The sequence below is a fragment of the Ipomoea triloba genome, chromosome 2 (genome assembly GCF_003576645.1).
Source record: "Ipomoea triloba cultivar NCNSP0323 chromosome 2, ASM357664v1".
In the NCBI taxonomy this organism is placed as follows: domain Eukaryota; kingdom Viridiplantae; phylum Streptophyta; class Magnoliopsida; order Solanales; family Convolvulaceae; genus Ipomoea; species Ipomoea triloba.
In genome coordinates, this window is record NC_044917.1 from 19,807,615 (window position 1) to 19,828,532 (window position 20,918).

At 39.6% G+C, this 20,918-nt stretch overlaps 1 protein-coding gene and 1 long non-coding RNA gene across 2 annotated transcripts; one reads left to right on the forward strand and one right to left on the reverse strand.

The window, feature by feature from the left end:
* Positions 1-15,693: 15,693 nt before the first annotated feature.
* LOC116009771 (calcium-binding allergen Ole e 8-like) lies at positions 15,694-16,533 on the reverse strand. The gene has a single exon (XM_031248901.1). The coding sequence runs from the start codon at positions 16,404-16,406 to the stop codon at positions 15,924-15,926; it is 483 nt and encodes a 160-aa protein (XP_031104761.1). The 5' UTR covers positions 16,407-16,533; the 3' UTR covers positions 15,694-15,923.
* A 1,506-nt stretch (positions 16,534-18,039) lies between these two features.
* On the forward strand, positions 18,040-20,520 carry LOC116009772. The gene is made up of 3 exons (XR_004096839.1): positions 18,040-18,150; positions 18,606-18,668; positions 19,653-20,520. It is a non-coding gene; the product is annotated as an uncharacterized LOC116009772 (long non-coding RNA).
* Positions 20,521-20,918: the final 398 nt, after the last annotated feature.

Genomic DNA, 20,918 nt, shown 5'->3' on the forward strand with positions numbered 1-20,918 from the left:
GTTTTAGTGCAATCCTTCCAGGGAGTTTCTGGAAGAAGAGTGGACGTAGGCGGGTTGGCCGAACCACTTAAAAAATCTCTCTCGCATTTACTTTCTGTTTTTATCTCTCGCTATCTAACTCTCGAACTGCACTGCATATAACTGCACCTCTCGAACTAACTCAAACTCGTGCAAATTAAAAGGGGATAACTTTTCCGCTGCGCATAAAACTTTGTCTTCATCTTGTGAGGTATCGGACCTAAACATCCTATGTCCAATACACACGAGAAGTCGAAAAAGATTTGCAAAATCTTATACAAGTCTATTCACCCCCCCCCCCTCTAGACTTGTACCCCATCCCCTTGGGACCAACACTTCACACATTCACACTCACCCCATACACAAAACAAATGTCAACAGGCTCTGATACCAACTATGACACCCCAACTTTCTTTTCGCTGAGATAGGCATAACTTAAACACAAAAGCTATAAATCTCAAAGACTTCTAACTTACCCAACCAATGCACAACATGCAAAAACTAAGCTAACTTCCTTACTTTGGTCAAATAAAGAACTCATAACAAGGACCTAACACGCGCACAAAAATAATTAGCTAACCTGGATGACCACCTCGCGACGAACTGCCTGGAGCCTGGAATGGATCGGGATGTAGGTACTCAGGAGGAACGTCAACACCCAGCTTAGCCTCGATGAAACCTAAGCGCTGAAACCAAACCCCTCATCATCGCTTGCCTGCTCGGCCTCTTGAGGTGCAACCAAACCCCTCAGCCTCTTGTGGGGAATGTGATAGCGGTCTATAAGCACTCTACTTTCGTCCGGTGGCATCTTGCTCAACTCTTAGGCGGTGATATACTCATTTCCGCTTACCCGGAATAAACCAAAGTGCTGCAGATTCAGGGCGTTGAAAACACCGTGAACTGGCTGCTTAGCTAACTCCCCAGTCACGTTCACCCACTTCTTTTGAAATATCCGACTCAGAACCATCCCATACGGCTGATTGCGGCGCTTGGCTGTCTTGCAGAACTCCATATGTGAAATCATTAAACACTACTACACTGACGGCTTTTAACGTCGGCTAAATGGACCCTTTAACGTCGGCTAAAATCTGACATTGATTTGGCTGACGTTGTAAGGTACACATACAACGTCGGCTAAATGTTAACTGACGTTGTAAGGTACACATACAATGTCGGCTAAATGTTAACCGACGTTGTAAGTTAAACATACAACGTCGGCTCTTTACAAATAGCCGACGTTGTAGGAAATTTAAAAAATAGTAAAATACCCTACAACGTCGGCTCTTTACAAATAGCCGACATTGTAGGTAATTTAAAAAATAATAAAATACCCTACAACGTCGGCTCTTTACAAATAGCCGACGTTGTAGGTTATTTAAAAACTACTAAAATACCCTACAACGTCGGCTCTTTACAAATAGCCGACGTTGTAGGTAATTTAAAAACTAATAAAATACGCTACAACGTCGGCTCTTTACAAATAGCTGACGTTGTAGGTTATTTAAAAAATAATAAAATACCCTACAACGTCGGCTCTTTACAAATAGCCGACGTTGTAGGTAATTTAAAAACTAATAAAATACCCTACAATGTCGGCTCTTTACAAACAGCCGACGTTGTAGGTTATTTAAAAACAAATAAAATACCCTACAACATCGGCTCTTTACAAATAGCCGACGTTGTAGGTTATTTAAAAACTAATAAAATACCCTACAACGTCGGCTCTTTACAAGTAGCCGATGTTGTAGGTAATTTATATTTATAATATCAAAATTAATAAAAGCAATAAATCTCACAATTGATACTAATTAATAATACAAGTTCATCAAAAATTATCTATATTAATTAATACAAGCAATAATCTTCTCCCAAACTTTGTACCAAAAGCAATAAAAGCAATACATCTCACATTACTATTTCACATACTAATGCAATGTATTAATCCATTCATCAATGAAGTACTTGGCCCATGTGTCTCTAACTTCATCAATCTCTTGTTGATTGTAGCTCAATGAACCAACTCTCTCCACTATCTATAATGTTGAAAAGTAAGAAATAATTAGTAAGCTCAAGCTTATAAACAATTATCATTTACACTAAAGAATATAAAACCTCAAGCTTCATGCAACAAACCCGATTCCTGTGACACACTTCTTTTTACGGCAATTTACAGCACGAGGATGCAAGCGAGCATAACACCTAGTGAAATAGCATTACAAAGATTAGACAAACAAAAAGAACAAGAGGAGTGTTGTAGGTGCATAAATAAAACACTTAATAATTATTAAACAATATTACCACAACAAACTTTAATGTTAGAGACAATATAGATAATTGGATGACAAGTGGCTGCTCTAAACTTAAAGCAATCACTTTTATATTATGGAAAAAAACCAATAATAAATTTAATGAACTGATTTATAGCACCACACCAGAAAACATATAACTTTCTTCCACAAGGTTAACTCAAATGAAACAGCATATTGGAGCAACAAGAGGAATTAGAACAGAGAGCTGCAAAGCAGAGGGGAACGAATATGGCAGAGTTGGATTTGACAATGGATACAGGGTCTTTCACCACCGGCTATGGATAGACTGGATAGACTTGATAGCCTAGTTGTCAAAAAGATGACAGGTTTTCACTATTTTATCATTATATGGTGAATTAATGAAACAGTTAATAGCTAAGAGAAAACCAAGACTAGGATTATGCCTAATTTGGAAGCTGGAAATGAATTTGAAGTTTGTGCAATGATCTGAAAATGCACCATATTGGAGTAGCTTTCTTTTTAACAAAAAATCTAAAAATGCACCATATTGGAGTAGTTTTCTGGAAGCTGATAAGGCCTTACGGAATTAAAAGAGTGAATGGATTTCAAAAATGGATCAACAGAATATTTCTGTCAAATGATTAGAAGCTAACTATAAGGCCTAAAGACATTTTCTTACAACAAATAAATATAACAGTGTACTACCCAGCAGGAAATGATTTATATATGCTTGCCATTGCCACAATGTATAAAGAGATTAGAGATAGTATGGGGCATGATTTGTAAGAAGCCAATGAATGGCGTACCTCCTCAACTCGAACACTAAAGGCTAAATAATGACCATTATTTGACCTTCTAAGGCTGAATGAGTTTTGCTCATTGAGCAAACTTCAGTGTGTTGAGTGTTTCAGCAACACAACTGAAAGAAAGTTAAGAACCAGAATATTATAAGTTAGGCTGAATTCTGTAACAGCCCAGGGGGTAAGAGAGATTAAGCTAAAGTAGAAGGGGAGGTGGGAAATTGAGAGAAGAAGAATAAGGGAGAAATGCAAAGGAGGGGAAGAATAACAGAGAATGAAGAGTAGAAGCCTTACACTCCCAAACCACAAACTAGTCAAGCAAAGGCCACCTGCTATTTCCTTTTTGATCTGTTGTTTCCTATTGTAACCTGTATAAGGCCCTTCATTCTTAACCTGCAACTAATCCAAGCTGATGTCTGCCTCTCCTGAACCAGAGAACATATCTGCCCTTTTGCAAACTGTCCAACATGATCTCCAAGCTCCTGCAGCTGCAAAACCAGTTAGTATTTTATCATTACTTTTCTCCTCTTTGATTTTCAACACTCCACCTCTAATTTTACCTCTCTTTCCTCTCAGTTCCATCACCCTCTTATTTTATCTCAAGCTCTCAATTTCCTCATTCACACACTTCTATTTTATCACACACTCACTGTCACTCATCTCAATTTTTTCCGTCACCTGTTAGACAGCCTTTGCTGCCCCAACTAACTCTCATCTCACAATTATTTTTGCTTGCAGTTCCTCTTTCTCACACAACACTCATTTTCACAACTCACTTTCACATAGGGTTCCCTGAGAAGGCAATTCTGTCACCAATTACTATGCAAGTTAACAAATTAAAGGAAAAGTTAGTTATAACTTCTAAAACCAATATTAATATAGCATAAGGGACTCTACATAATAAACTGTTTAAGGACTTCAACAATTGTAAACACTGCGTTCACTTCAACATAGGGAAAACCTTATTTATTCCTTTAAACAAAGAGAAAATAGTCCAGAGATACAACATGTATTGCTCCCTTGCCAGTAGGCATCTCTAAAAATGTTTTAATAATAAAGCATCTAAAAAAATAGTATCCCAAGGTTCAAAAGCATTATATATAAATCCTACACATACATGCAAGTAAAATATCAGTATCTAAAGCTTAAGCAATTCTAAAAGGGCAACTGCTATAACAAAAACCAAGGGTCACTAATATGTCATGGTAACATGCCATATTGATGTGAGAGCATGATTCAGCTACAATAAACAAGAAATTCATTTAGTGTTGTCATCTAGTGAACTCAGACCTACAAAGACATGTACGGAGTATAATTCATGAACATTGAATCAGTGACAAGAAGGTGCTCCATTGGCCTCTTAAACTTGTGATAATGAACATTGACTCACTTAGCATTTCTGACACTAAAATCCAAATTCACAATGTTGGGTTTTTGTTAAGGAAAACTCCTAAAGAATTTTAACTCCCAAAATTATAACAATATTGTAGAACTTGAGAGAATAATGTATATCTGTATATATCTCAAAAAAATAGAACTCTACAGACTACCACTACTTATACAGAATAGAGGAAACCCTAATGGGCTTATCTATAAACGGGCTTTAGGGTTTAACACTCCCCCTCAAGCTGGAGAGTATAGATCATATGCTCCAAGCTTGTTACAAATATGCCCAACTCTAGGAGCCCTGAGAGACTTTGTTAGGATATCAGCCAACTGATCTGCAGAGTTGACAAAGCTAGTCTTGATACTCCCAGACACAATTTTCTCCCTGATAAAGTGGCAGTCAACTTCAATATGTTTGGTCCTCTCATGAAAGACTGGATTTGAGGCAATATGAAGAGCTGCTTGGTTGTCACATATTAATGTCATTTGAGCTACTTGGCCACACTGTAACTCTTGAAGTAAATGCTTCAGCCATATCAACTCACACGTGACAAGAGCTATAGCACGGTATTCTGCTTCAGCACTGGATCTAGCAACAACATCTTGTTTCTTACTCTTCCAAGATGTAAGATTACCACCAATGAGTACACAGTAACCTGAGGTAGATCGTCTATCAAAAGGACAACCAGCCCAATCTGCATCAGAATATCCCACAACTTGAGCATGTCCTCTGTCTTCATACAGTAAACCTTGCCCTGGGGCTCTTTTGATGTACCTCAGAACCCGAACAGCAGCATCCCAATGAGTATCGCAGGGACTTTCAAGGAACTGGCTTAATACACTGACTGCAAAGGAAATATCTGGTCGAGTGATTGTGAGATAATTCAATTTCCCGATTAGTCTCCTGTATCTCTCTCGGTTAGGCAATGGCTCCCCCTGTCCTGGTAGAAGTTTAACATTTGGATCCATTGGATTATCCACAGGTCTACAATCCAACAAACCAGTTTCTTCTAGAATATCCAAAGCATACTTCCTTTGAGAGATAACTATACCACTGTGAGACTGAGCTACTTCAATACCAAGAAAATATTTCAGCTTGCCCAAGTCCTTAGTCTGGAATCAACTGAAGAGATACTCTTTCAGCTTGGATATGCATTCTTGATCACTTCCTGTAATAACAATGTCATCTACATACACAACAAGATATATGCATTTCCCACTAGAATGGCGATAGAACACAGAATGATCAACTTCACTCCGAACCATACCAAACTCACACACCACTAAGCTAAATCTCCCAAACCAAGCTCGTGGAGACTACTTTAAACCATACAAAGAGCGGCGAAGCTTACAAACCAAGCCAGAAGACTCCCCCTGAGCAACAAACCCAGGTGGTTGCTCCATATAAACTTCCTCTTTAAGATCGCCATGGAGGAAAGCATTCTTGATATCCAACTGGTGTAGGTCCCAATGATTAATGGCAGCCAAAGACAACAACAAGCGGACTGATGCAATCTTAGCTACAGGAGAAAAAGTATCAGTATAATCCAAACCAAAGATCTGGGTGTAGCCTTTAGCCACCAGCCTTGCTTTAAGGCGATCAATCTTACCATCAGGGCCCACCTTCATAGTATAAATCCATCGACACCCAACAACAGTCTTACCCACAGGGAGAGGTACCAACTCCCAAGTGCCACTGGATTGAAGAGCCTCCATTTCTGTCAACATGGCTTGGCACCAACCTGGATCTGAGAAAGCCTCACTAGTAGTCTTGGGTATAGGCACAGAAGACAGGTGAGAAAGGAAGGCATAGTATGGGGAAGACACACGGTGATAGCTCAAGAAGGTATATATGGGATGGGGATTACGAGTAGAACGTGTACCTCTACGAAGATCAGTGGGTGCCTCAGTGGGATCAGTGACAGACTCCAGTGGAAGTGGTAGAACCGCAGCAGGAGGATCAGATTGTCTGGGTGAGTCAACAGGAGTCTCAACAGGTGTAGTGCGAGGACGACGATGATAAACCTGAAGTGGGGGGTTAGGAGCAGCTGGAGGATCAGGTGGAGGATCAGCTAGAGGACCAAGGTAAGGAATATGAAGGACTTCTCGACTGGTGTCTTTTGGAGAAGGCTGGAAGAAAGGGGATGACTCAATGGTGTCTTTTGGAGAAGGCTGGAAGAAAGGGGATGACTCAATAGTGTCTTTTGGAGAAGGCTGGAAGAAAGGGGATGACTCAATAAAGTCTTTTGGAGAAGGCTGGAAGAAAGGGGATGACTCAATAAAGGTGACATCAGCAGACACAAAGTGCCTTTTGAGTGACGGAGAATAACACCTATAACGCTTTTGTAGCCTGGAATAGCCCAAAAACACACACTTAACGGCTTTAGGATCCATCTTTGACCGCCCTAGTGTCATGTCATGGACAAAACAAACACACCCAAAAACCCGAGGAGGAAGAGGGAAAAGATTAACAGAAGGATATACAATAGAATATGGGGTAAGGTTGTTTAAAACAGAGGATGGCATGCGATTAATCAAATAACATGCAGTAAGAATAGCATCAGCCCAAAAATGAGAGGGAACATGATAATGCAATATCATAGTACGAGCAATTTCTACCAGATGCCTATTTTTTCTCTCAGCAACCCCGTTCTGTTGAGGTGTGTAAGCACAGGACTTTTGGTGTAACATACCCCGAGATTGCATAAAGGTTTGGAAAGGAGCAGATAAATACTCTTTGGCATTGTCACTACGTAAAACACGGATGGGAGTACCAAATTGGGTTTGTATTTCATTGCAGAAATTTTGAAAGATTTTAAACAACTCATAACGATTTCTCATTAGAAAAACCCAAGTACAACGTGAATAATCATCAATAAAGGTTACAAAATAATGGAAACCTAAAGTAGAATTGACTCGATAAGGACCCCAAATATCTGTATGCACTAAATCAAAGAGGGACACAACCCGATTATTGACTCTTCTTGGAAAAGACTTACGGGATTTCTTTCCAAGATGACACGACTCGCAATCTAATAACTCAACAAAGATACCCGGAACCATCCGTTGAAGTTTGGATGGACTCGGATGACCNCTTTAAGGCGATCAATCTTACCATCAGGGCCCACCTTCATAGTATAAATCCATCGACACCCAACAACAGTCTTACCCACAGGGAGAGGTACCAACTCCCAAGTGCCACTGGATTGAAGAGCCTCCATTTCTGTCAACATGGCTTGGCACCAACCTGGATCTGAGAAAGCCTCACTAGTAGTCTTGGGTATAGGCACAGAAGACAGGTGAGAAAGGAAGGCATAGTATGGGGAAGACACACGGTGATAGCTCAAGAAGGTATATATGGGATGGGGATTACGAGTAGAACGTGTACCTCTACGAAGATCAGTGGGTGCCTCAGTGGGATCAGTGACAGACTCCAGTGGAAGTGGTAGAACCGCAGCAGGAGGATCAGATTGTCTGGGTGAGTCAACAGGAGTCTCAACAGGTGTAGTGCGAGGACGACGATGATAAACCTGAAGTGGGGGGTTAGGAGCAGCTGGAGGATCAGGTGGAGGATCAGCTAGAGGACCAAGGTAAGGAATATGAAGGACTTCTCGACTGGTGTCTTTTGGAGAAGGCTGGAAGAAAGGGGATGACTCAATAAAGGTGACATCAGCAGACACAAAGTGCCTTTTGAGTGACGGAGAATAACACCTATAACGCTTTTGTAGCCTGGAATAGCCCAAAAACACACACTTAACGGCTTTAGGATCCATCTTTGACCGCCCTAGTGTCATGTCATGGACAAAACAAACACACCCAAAAACCCGAGGAGGAAGAGGGAAAAGATTAACAGAAGGATATACAATAGAATATGGGGTAAGGTTGTTTAAAACAGAGGATGGCATGCGATTAATCAAATAACATGCAGTAAGAATAGCATCAGCCCAAAAATGAGAGGGAACATGATAATGCAATATCATAGTACGAGCAATTTCTACCAGATGCCTATTTTTTCTCTCAGCAACCCCGTTCTGTTGAGGTGTGTAAGCACAGGACTTTTGGTGTAACATACCCCGAGATTGCATAAAGGTTTGGAAAGGAGCAGATAAATACTCTTTGGCATTGTCACTACGTAAAACACGGATGGGAGTACCAAATTGGGTTTGTATTTCATTGCAGAAATTTTGAAAGATTTTAAACAACTCATAACGATTTCTCATTAGAAAAACCCAAGTACAACGTGAATAATCATCAATAAAGGTTACAAAATAATGGAAACCTAAAGTAGAATTGACTCGATAAGGACCCCAAATATCTGTATGCACTAAATCAAAGAGGGACACAACCCGATTATTGACTCTTCTTGGAAAAGACTTACGGGATTTCTTTCCAAGATGACACGACTCGCAATCTAATAACTCAACAAAGATACCCGGAACCATCCGTTGAAGTTTGGATGGACTCGGATGACCNTTCTCGACTGGTGTCTTTTGGAGAAGGCTGGAAGAAAGGGGATGACTCAATAAAGGTGACATCAGCAGACACAAAGTGCCTTTTGAGTGACGGAGAATAACACCTATAACGCTTTTGTAGCCTGGAATAGCCCAAAAACACACACTTAACGGCTTTAGGATCCATCTTTGACCGCCCTAGTGTCATGTCATGGACAAAACAAACACACCCAAAAACCCGAGGAGGAAGAGGGAAAAGATTAACAGAAGGATATACAATAGAATATGGGGTAAGGTTGTTTAAAACAGAGGATGGCATGCGATTAATCAAATAACATGCAGTAAGAATAGCATCAGCCCAAAAATGAGAGGGAACATGATAATGCAATATCATAGTACGAGCAATTTCTACCAGATGCCTATTTTTTCTCTCAGCAACCCCGTTCTGTTGAGGTGTGTAAGCACAGGACTTTTGGTGTAACATACCCCGAGATTGCATAAAGGTTTGGAAAGGAGCAGATAAATACTCTTTGGCATTGTCACTACGTAAAACACGGATGGGAGTACCAAATTGGGTTTGTATTTCATTGCAGAAATTTTGAAAGATTTTAAACAACTCATAACGATTTCTCATTAGAAAAACCCAAGTACAACGTGAATAATCATCAATAAAGGTTACAAAATAATGGAAACCTAAAGTAGAATTGACTCGATAAGGACCCCAAATATCTGTATGCACTAAATCAAAGAGGGACACAACCCGATTATTGACTCTTCTTGGAAAAGACTTACGGGATTTCTTTCCAAGATGACACGACTCGCAATCTAATAACTCAACAAAGATACCCGGAACCATCCGTTGAAGTTTGGATGGACTCGGATAGATACCCGGAACCATCCGTTGAAGTTTGGATGGACTCGGATGACCAAGACGACTATGGATAAGCAAAGGTGGATCTCTCGGATGACCAAGACGACTATGGATAAGCAAAGGTGGATCTGTGGGATGACCAAGACGACTATGGATAAGCAAAGGTGGATCTGTGGAATGACCAAGACGACTATGGATAAGCAAAGGTGGATCTGTGGATGCACTGGCAGCAACACCCCCTCGCAAAGGTGGATCTGTGGATGCACTGGCAGCAACACCCCCTCGCATGTAGTAAAGACCCTGTGACTCAAGCCCTGTGCCAATCACCTTCCCCGTACTGCAATCCTGCACAACAACCGAATCAGCACAAAAGGTTATAGAGCAGTTATGGGTACGGGTGATTTTACTCACAGAAATAAGGTTGAAAGGACTATTGGGCACATATAACACAGACTCTAAAGGGAAAGAGGGAATGGGTGAAGCCTGGCCAACACCAACAGCTGGAGTTTGGTGACCATTTGCTAAAGTAATCATGGGTAAAGTTTTAGAATGAGAAACATTAGACATAAGCGAGACATTACCAGAAATATGGTCTGAGGCACCAGAATCCAGTATCCAAGTATTAGGAGTACTGGAATGAGAGAGACAAACGAGAGAGGAGGTACCAGTATTGGAGGAAGATGTGGTAGTGGTAGTGGCTTCTCGGGAGGCTTTAAACCGGAGGTACTCTTCATAGTCATTTGGGACAGAACTATTGTGAGCCTGAGTCTCTGAACCAGTGGTCTGCACCATATTGACAGAACATGAGGGCTTGCCATGCAGCTTCCAGCAGCGATCCTTGGTGTGCCCCACCTTGTTACAGTACTCGCATCTGCGGACACCACCACGACGACCACCATTGTTACTGGTATGTCCAGACAGCTCCTTCTCTACTGTTCGAGAGACTAAAACAGAAGAATCTCCAATGGGTTCAACAGGAGGAGCAGAAGCAACTTGGAGCAATCTAGCAGCAGTCTCATTCAACGTGGGTACAGTAGGGCTAGCTAAAATCTGATCACGAACATGTGCAAGGTCAGGACGAAGGCCAGCCAGAGCAAGCACCATAAATAACTTGTCATATTGCTTAAGGTGCTCATCAGCATCCTTGTTATGTGACATAAGATTATGGTACTCTTGTTGTATAGCTTCAACCTTGCCTAAGTACTCAGACATACTCAAATCATTAGTTCCACGATGATTAAGAACATTTGCGATGTTAGTGACTAGTGAATAGATACCCTGAACGTCGTTGGTGTATAAACTCTTCGCTTTATTCCACACCTCATAACATGTGTCATAAGCCTTATAAATGTTATGGAGCTTAGGGTCAATTGACTGCCATAACATATTTGTCAGTAAGGCATCGACCTTTTCCCACTCATCCTTCTTTTCTTTAACATCTACACCCTTCATATCTAAATGTGCAGACACCCCTTGCCCCTTAAACCACAATTTAACAGATGCAGCCCATGATGCATAGTTCTCACCCCCAACCAACTTATCAACAGTGATAATAGGGTAGGAAGTAAAAGAAGTTGTAGATGACGCCATAATAATCACAAGAAAGAGAGGAATACACTGTTTTGAGGCTCGCCGAAAAATCACGATCGGTACTGACTGGTGCGCCTCTTCAAGCCGAGTCCGATGGTGGTGACGGCGAATCGATCGGAGACCGGAGGAAGAAGTTATGGCCGAAAAACCCTTGAACTTTCCGACGGCGGCGGCGGCGCGTGAGGGCGCGTGCGGCGGCGGACGGCGACGGCGTTTGCGGTGGATGACTCGCGACGACGTTCCCGAGGGCTCTGTGGTGTTAGATCGGAGAAAGAACCACAAGATCGACGGTAAACGTAAACCAGTCGCGATGCTCCGGTGAGGCTCCGACCGTGCGGTGGTTTAATGGCTTATGTCCTAGGGTTTAGGCTCTGATACCATGTAGAACTTGAGAGAATAATGTATATCTGTATATATCTCAAAAAAAATAGAACTGTACAGACTACCACTACTTATACAGAATAGAGGAAACCCTAATGGGCTTATCTATAAACGGGCTTTAGGGTTTAACAAATATTATGGGTGCACAATTGTGTAACAAACTAAAACAATTGGCCTCTTAAACTTGTGATAACTGTTTAATGTTCTTAAATGCTTCAAAACTAGAAATTGCACCTTTTAGCTAATGCAAAACTAAAGAATGTTTGATCTTGTCATATGATACTTTCCTTGAGTGCTTGTATTTTTTTTATCTATTCAGTTCACCTTCATGTGATCCTTATCATGAATCACAAATGTCTATTATGAAAATATTCAAGCACATATATGGAGCAAAGTCTAACAAAAATACAAAATCCAGCTTCAAATGGAACAAGATACACCAAGTAATGGTGTAGGGCCTATATTTACAAACACAAATAAACCATTCCATATTCAAAACTTCCGAATTGCATTGTAAAAATGGACACAGAGTGCTTAAAAACTAACCGGAGGTAAAAGCAAATCCCTAAGCATGAGCAAAATACACAAACAGAAAAACAAAAGGCTCAATTTCCTTCGCTCTCCCACGATACAACACCACCGAAAGCAGGAATGAGAAAAAGCAGATAATAAAATCCAAAATGGTAGTAATACTTCAATTAGAGGGAACACCCAGGTGAACAGAAAAGCTAAAATTTTGAATTAATCATACAGTACATTTTAGAACATGCACAACAATAGTAGAAATAGTAGGGTTTTAGTTAATGAGAACTTACCTCTTCTCATAAAGTTTTCTTGAACGATTTATGTTACCTAGGTGCAAGTCTATTTCGACGTCGCGATGGCAGTGGAGCCGGTGGTTGCGTTGCGGTTGTGGAGATCTCGACGAAGCAGATCGGCAAGGGAGGCAGCGTTGGTCTCGGCTATGGAGTGAACGACAGCTGGGAGTGGAGACGGCGTTGGCGTTGGCCGTTGAGTGGCGAGCAGTAGCGGCGAGGAGTGGGGGAGGACGACGCGGTGGCTATGTGGGTGAGATTGGTGCGGCTATGGTGAGATTGAGATCCAATCGAAACATTTACCTAAAAACTAAAATAAGGTCTGAAATTGAAGGCATTGGACTATATTCAAAACCCTACAACATCGGTTATTTATAGTAACCGACGTTGTAGGTTAAAATAATTTAAATCGACGGGATACGACGTCGGCTAAACCCCTAGTTGACGTCGTATCGCGCTGGGGGCTTACTCCAAATTGGATACAACGTCGGCTACCACACCTAGCCGACGTCGTATCGAAGGTCGAATGCCATTATAAGTGCGATATGACGTCGGCTAACTCACCTAGCCGACATCGTATCGTAGGTCGACGGCTAATATATGCGATACGACGTCGGCTAATCTCTTAACCGACGTCGTATCGCACCGTCGTCTAACTTACACCCTTTAACGTCGGTTATTAGTAAATAACCGACGTTAAAGGGTTTTTATTTATTTTTAATTAATTAATGAACCTTTAACTTTGGGTAATTATTTAGCCGACGTTGTATGTGATTTCTGTAGTAGTGAAACTGGCAGATTGAACTTAACCCTATGCTTCAAGAAGTAAGCAAAAGTGCACTCTAATCCCACCACCTCCTTGCTATTGTTCTTATTAGGTAACAAACTCTCCCCTACGAGCATGGTCAAAATCCTTTGCTCTCCTGTCAGATCATACTTAATGGGCCTGGCATCCAAGGTAATACCCTCCTCACGCCCCAACATATACTGCAGATAGTCACGGAATCCCACCTCCGGGGTCTCAATCCAATAATGCCCATCATACTAACATACACCTCCTAATGGCAACTTGAGTAATTTAGCAAGCTTAGGAGGATCAAGGGAAATTTTCACACCCTTCACAATCGTCGTGAGCACAGGTACCTGATTAAGCTTTTTAACCCGCATATTCTGATAGAACTCATTAACTAGATTGGGGTAGACTACATTTTCAATGAACAAAAATTGCTCCAACAAGCTTTGGAGATTTAACATCTCAACTATCTTGGGCGAGAAATGTAGAGGGTTGAGAGCTTTACCATCAATGACCGAATACCGGATGTTTTCTTGGCCTTCTCCCATATCAGAACAGAATACACGATGAATCATTCCAGAATACAAATCATGCTCGGAATACACAGATAACACATCTCAGAAGCCAATAAATCATGGAATCCATAACAAGAATTACTCATACTCATCTAGACACAAAGGATAATGAACACAAGTCCAATAATCCACAAATATAGATTCACAGATCATCAAACAAGGCTATAACCCCAAGAAATTCACAGGATTCCAACACCAAATCATATATATAGATCATGAGTGAAAATAGGTTTAGTGAGACATGGATGGTTACGTCTTGGAGCTCTACTCAACCAAGTAATCCTCAATACACCTCACAAGCCACCACCTCCTTCTTGATCATCTTTTTCCCAAGAAAAATCCCCAAAAGAATATAATGAGAACTTTATAAAAAGGCTATGAAAACAAGATGATAAAAGATATCTTCCTAAGGAGAAATGCTTACCCAAGTGCTATAGCCCCTAAAAGAGCAATCTTGACTTGAAATCTTGAAGGATAATGTGTAGGATATGCTTAGGGTTCTTAGAGGTGAAAGAGTAGAAAGAAATGTATTTTGCAGGAAAAGGAAAGAGAGCTAGGGTTGTAAGTACAAAACTTTTTATATGAGTTGGGAAAAACATTACATATACCATATATGTATCATATTAGGGTATTAAAATAAGACATGGGCTTATTTGTAAGAAATGGGTCATCTATACTCAATATCAATTTAATGGATGTAAACATGGTCCTTCCAATGAGTGGGCCATTAAATAATTAATATACTTGTAAGGAATAAAAGGGTCCAAATAAAGAACATCCCTTACAAAAATTAAATCAAGGAATTTGGGCCTTGGATTAAATAAATAATTCCGGATAAGAAATATATTTCTATTAGAAGAACGGAGCCCAATTAAATTAAATTAGTTACACGGTAGAATTAATTACCAGGTTTCAAGGCTTGAATTAAATCCGGGGTATTACAATGGTTGATACTGCAGTTGTGTTGAACTGATACAGCAGATGTGTTGAAAGGAACTGCAGTTGTGCGGAATAGAGGCCGTTCATCTGTTCAACACACCTGCAGTATCAGTTCAACACAACTGCAGTATCAGTTCAACATAACTGCAGTATAAGTTTAATACAATTGTAGTTGCAGACAGATGAAATGACATCTGTTCTGCGCAACTGCAGTTCCCTTTCAACACAACTGAAATATCAGTTCAACACAACTGCAATATTAGCCATGACCATGGTCCACGGTATAACGACTGGACATTATGAGACCTTATTACACTAGGAATAGGTAACTCAATCTTTTTAGGCAACGCATTAGTACGAAATAGCCTATTCTTACCCGTGCGGGGCCCTGAGTCGTGAGCCTCGTCTTGTTTATATAGCCTGCTAATCTTCCCAAATGCCTACAGCTTACCCATGTTAAGGCCCACGCCGCCGACCAACTATTGAAAGAAGGATTTGATCGACCAATGCGCGACCGGTTGGCTGAGCCTTAGTAGTTAGTACCCCATCCATCAATTATTATAATCTCTTAGACCTATTTTATGTGTTAGTTCAGTTAACGAGATTTGGTTGGAGTTATTTTAAATTTAATTTGTAATAATATTAAGTTTAGCACTAATATATAAAATTTATATATATTTATAAACTACATTAAAAGTAATATTAAACAAAAAATAATTTTTAAAAAATAAAAAATTACTAAAGAAAATAAGAAATGGTTAAATAGTTAATTTGATCAATGAATAATAAATCTCAGAGGTAAAATAGGATAAAAAGAGTATTTATTACTATAAAAAAAACAGTGATATTTTATAAAAATAATAATAATAGTTTATAAAAATATCAAAGTAGTTCCTATTTATAGCAATAGCAATAAATAGTATTATTACTGGCAATACTGGGCGACAAGCCGACAACATGATACCCTACTTCCACGCACACCAAAATCACTTGCGTGGCACCATTATTACGCGCCTCGTCTGGACGATGGACGGCTACTGCTTCTTCGTCATCATCTTCTTAAACTCCTCGAAGCTCACGCTGCCGTCGCCGTCGGAATCCACCGATTCGATCATCCCGACGCAGCCGTCCATGGTGCAGTGCTCGCCGAGGCGGGTGAGGATCTTATGCAGCTCCGCGGCGGAGATCAAGCCGTTCCTATCCTCGTCGTAGAGGTCAAACGCCTCGCGGAGCTCCTTCATGCCGCCATCGCCCTCGCCCTCGCCCTCGCCCTTGCAGAAGCTGGCGAACTCTTGGAGGTTGATGAATCCGTCCTTGTCGGTGTCTATTCCCTCCATAATCCTGCCCAGTTCCTCAGGCGAGACGTCGGATCCCAGGGCCTTCATGACGCAGGCGAGCTCCTCCGCCGAGATCTTGCCGTCGCTGTTGGAGTCGAACCGCTCGAACACCTTCTGAACCTCCTCCGCATCCTGCAGGTACACCGTCGGCCTCGTACTAGGGCTTGCATTCGTCGCCATTGCCGTTAATATTTGAGAGAGAAGATTTAGTACAGTTCACCTACAACCTACAAAACATACATGTAAAGAGAAATAGAGTTTTTATAGAAAGAAAACACGAGACCGATGAATTATTTTAAGGATAATTCCAGTTTTGCCCCTTATATTTTTAATAGTTACACACTGACACCCAGTCACCCATGCCTCAGAAAACTTTTTATTTGCTCTAACCGAGAAAAATTGTACACCAACGCCCAAAGGTTACAACTAGTACTGTCAAAGTGGGCCGAAGCCCGCGGGCTGGCCCGCATCCGCCCTACCATGGGGCGGGTTAGGGCTATGAAAACGGCGGCCCGCTAAGGAGCGGGCCTAACGGGCCAGGCCTTTAATTAAAAAAAAAAAATTATATGTACTATTTATATTTGTAGTCAATCGTCTAAGCCCCAAGTTGCAAAAGTCTTACCCTAAATCCTAAAATTCTATTCCCATTCATGCAAGTACGCAACGTAAAAGTCGTTACCGTAAATCCCATTCAGGCATTCGCGCAGCCCCGCAAGTCCGCAACGCCGTCCAAATGTTAAACATTTGAATATTTATTTTGAACTGTAGTGTGTTTTGGACTTTTGGACTAATGTGTGTAATGGTTATGAACTTTGAATATTAATTTTGTAGCGTAATGTCTTTTTATCTTGTTAATATTGTCATGTGTAAGGGTTACTTAATTTCACATAAATGTTAAAAAAAAAAAAAAAAACCGCGGGCCGGCCTGCGGGGCCCACGAACCCGCGCGGGGTGGGCTAGGGTTGGAGAACCCTTGCCCGCAGCCCTAGTGGGCTGGCCCGCCACAACCCACCAAAAATTAGGCCCGCGGTGGGGCGGGCCTAATGGGGCGGGCTGGCCCACTTTGACAGTACTAGTTACAACAAACAATTAAAGACAAAATGATCTTGCTCTTATTTATTATTATTTTTGAAGTCGTATCGATCACAGAATAATTTATTTCATTTTTTTTTAATCATGAAAACAAAAATAAACTAGAATTATAACCAATTAATGATTTAATCAATTCAACCATAAACTTAGCTTATACTTACTCATCCCTCACTATGACCCCTAAATTTTGTTATCCTTGCAATATGATTTACGTTCCAAGGCAAATTATTGTGTGGTCCACACTGTGATACCCCGAAATTTTAAACTCAAAATTTCTTTGCAAATTGAGATTATTTTGGATTTATTATTAAATCCAATATTATTTAAGAATATTTCGTTATAATTATGTACCTTTCAAAACAAAGGTTGTTTCGCGAACTCTGGACCAACATATTGCGAATCAAGTTATTATTTTAAAAATGGGTCCAGATGTTATGTGAATTTAACCTATTGTAAAATTCTTATCTCAAAGGATTATTTTGTGCAAAAATATTAATATTAATATTTTAGTACCAAGCTTATGAGATAAGTTTCATCTATATTTTATTATTATTATATATATATGAATAAGCTTGGAATATTTTATTATTATTAATATTATTATTATATATATGGATGGATAAGAATTCCACATATTATATTATTATTATTATGTATCATATGTACGTGTATATAAGATGGGAAGAAAGAAGAAGCAATTTCATTTTCTTCATTCCCATCCTTTCATTTCGTGAGAGAGAGAGAAGGAAAAGGGAAAAAAAAAATAGCTTCATCTTCTTCATCTTCAAGCTTGACTCCATGGCCAATTTCTTCACAAATTCATCATTCTTCGGTAAATTCTAAATCTATTCGGTTATAAAGCTTTGTTTCCTTCCCTAGAACATGAATCTAGGAAAAGAATTGTTAAATATGTTGATATTGATGATGTATTCTACCTAGGGTTTTGGTAGAAAGTTGAGGTATTTAGCTCCTTAAAGCTATGATTTATGTTAATTGATGATGATTTACGGTTAATTTGCATAATAGTGTATTTTGGGTACATGGATTACGAAATATGAGTTGAAGAATTGATGATGGAATATTGATATTGTTGGTAAGAAATGATGATTTAAGCTATATAGGGTGTTATTAATGGATAAATTTCGATATTGATGTTATGTTGGTTTATAGATTATGAACTTCGATTAGTGTTGAAATAAGAATAAAAATTGTATGTTGGCGGTGGATTATAGCTAATTATGAATCTTGTTTTAAAGAGGATTATATGATGAAATGATTAATTCGCAGGATTTGATATTAAAGTGGTTAATAGGTGATTCAAAGTGTTGATAATAACTGGGGACTTTGAAGGTAAGATTTCATGTTCACTAAAATTATTATTTACCCCATATATATGTATATTCATATATGGTATGCTATGATAACAAAACTATGTGTTTTACAAAATTATGTGCATAAGAATGTTCATGTGATCACAAGTTCATTGCATATTATGTGTGTGATTCTCGAATTATCGAGAATGGATTTTTACGGGTCAAACCCGTGTGTTGAGTAAATGCTTGGCTTGGAATTTTGGTGTTATATACATATATGTACTAAGAATGATATATTCTTATGGAGTGAGTTATTGTGGAGAAAAATGTGTTTGAGAAATTATATATTTTTGAAGAAGATATTTATCATGAGGAATTGATATTTTGGAATTATATGTACATATTTAGTCTTGGAGAATAAGAATACTTGATATCGGAGTGAGCCGGAAATCTCACAAACTTTTTGGAAAATATATGAGAATCTAGGGCTGCGGTCCTATTGGTGGAGTATTGGTGGAGTATTGGTAGAATATTGGTTTTTATTGGTATCTAATCCTCCTTGACAAATATGTTATTTTGGAAAAGGCTATCTCCACATGTATTTTGGGAAAATATCTTATGAAGATTATGAGACAAATGATATATATATATATATATATATATATATATGCGATTTTTTTTTGGGAGAGAATATGATATATATATATATATGCGATTTTTTTTTGGGAGAGAATATGATTGTTGAAAATCATAAAACCCAAGCCTATATTTAGAATATGATTGTTGAAAATCATAAAACCCAAGCCTATATTTTACGGGGTGAAATGGAACTTACTTAGCTTATGCTAATTTTGGGATACACCCCTTTGTTTTTGTGTTAAAATGATTTTTTTTTGGGATACACCCCTTTGTTTTTGTGTTAAAATGATTTTTGCAGGTGAACATGAATTTTGTTTTTGTGTTAAAATGATTTTTGCAGGTGAACATGAATAGGATGGAGGTACTAAAATGATTTTTGCAGGTGAACATGAATAGGATGGAGGTACAGGTTGAGGTCTACTCTATCCTAGAATAGACACCTTGGAAGGGTTATTTCCATATATATTAAGTTTGATGTTGATGTTGTATTTTGAGGTTGTAAGTTTAGCCTTAACGTTTAGGTATAGGAGAGATACCTAAGCGTGGCGGTAACACCCAGTTTTCTGCTGGTTAGATGTAAGCTTCCGCGACGCATTAGCAGTGATTTTGTAATACAAGTAAGAGTTGAAAATTGGGGTGTTACACACACAGTGCTGATAAGTGTCAAAAGTAATTTTATAGGGGAATTCAAGGTCATTTTGTACATATTTGAGTTTACTTTTGGTAAGAAATGAGACAAATGGTTGTATTTTATCACAAGTGATAAGAATTCGAGTGGGAAGATACTTTATGACCTTTTTCAGGGAATGGAGGCCAAAGAGAAGGATAAAGTTGAAGAAATTAGCAACGAAGGCCAAGAAGCTTTGCCACGGTCGTGGTGAGATTCGTGGCGGAGAACCAGAACGAAGCCGCAACGAATCCTGCCACGATTGTAGTGAGAATCGTGGCGAGGAAACAGAAGCCGACACGATCTCCACCACAATCGTGGCGGAGATCACGGTTGAGTAAGTAGCCCCGCCACGATCGTGGCAGGGAAACATGAGGCGTGAAATGATGTTTAAATGGCTTTCTCCTTAGTGATTGAAGACATCTTCCTCATTGTCCTTATTCTAGATTAGAGTAGTTCTTGTTCTTGTTATTTCTAGATACATTGTACTTGAATCTCTAGCAAGGAGTAACCCTAGATCAAGATCTTGGAGTGATCCTTCAATAATTATGAAGTGGATTAGCAACTTGGATTGAATTTGGTACTTTCTTTCTTGTTTGTAATTCAATTTCTATTTTCATTTGTGATTCACCTCTGATTTCAATTCAAGTAATTGTTAATCCATTATGAATATGTGTGGCTAGATCATCTAGGAATTGGAGTGGAGTCTTTCAATTAAGCATTCTAGTCCTTCCATTTACTAAATGATGAGATAATTGTGTATGATTGACCTAACTTAGTTGTGATCAAACTTTGAGGGGATTCTAGCTTGTTGTTGGCCACAATAGGTTAGAAGTGAGAGAAAGTGGAGCTTACAAGAGATTGAGGCTTCATGAGTCTTGTTTGATCGCAATTCCCGTCCTAGATCCGAGAGGGCAAGGCCGAAAGGAGAGGTAGACAAGGTGTTTGTGACAATGTCTTAGACAAATTCTTTGCCTAAGA

Coding starts and splice junctions, on each gene's coding strand:
- LOC116009771 (XM_031248901.1), bottom strand. CDS start 16,406: ATGGCGACGAATGCAAGCCCTAGTACGAGGCCGACGGTGTACCTGCAG.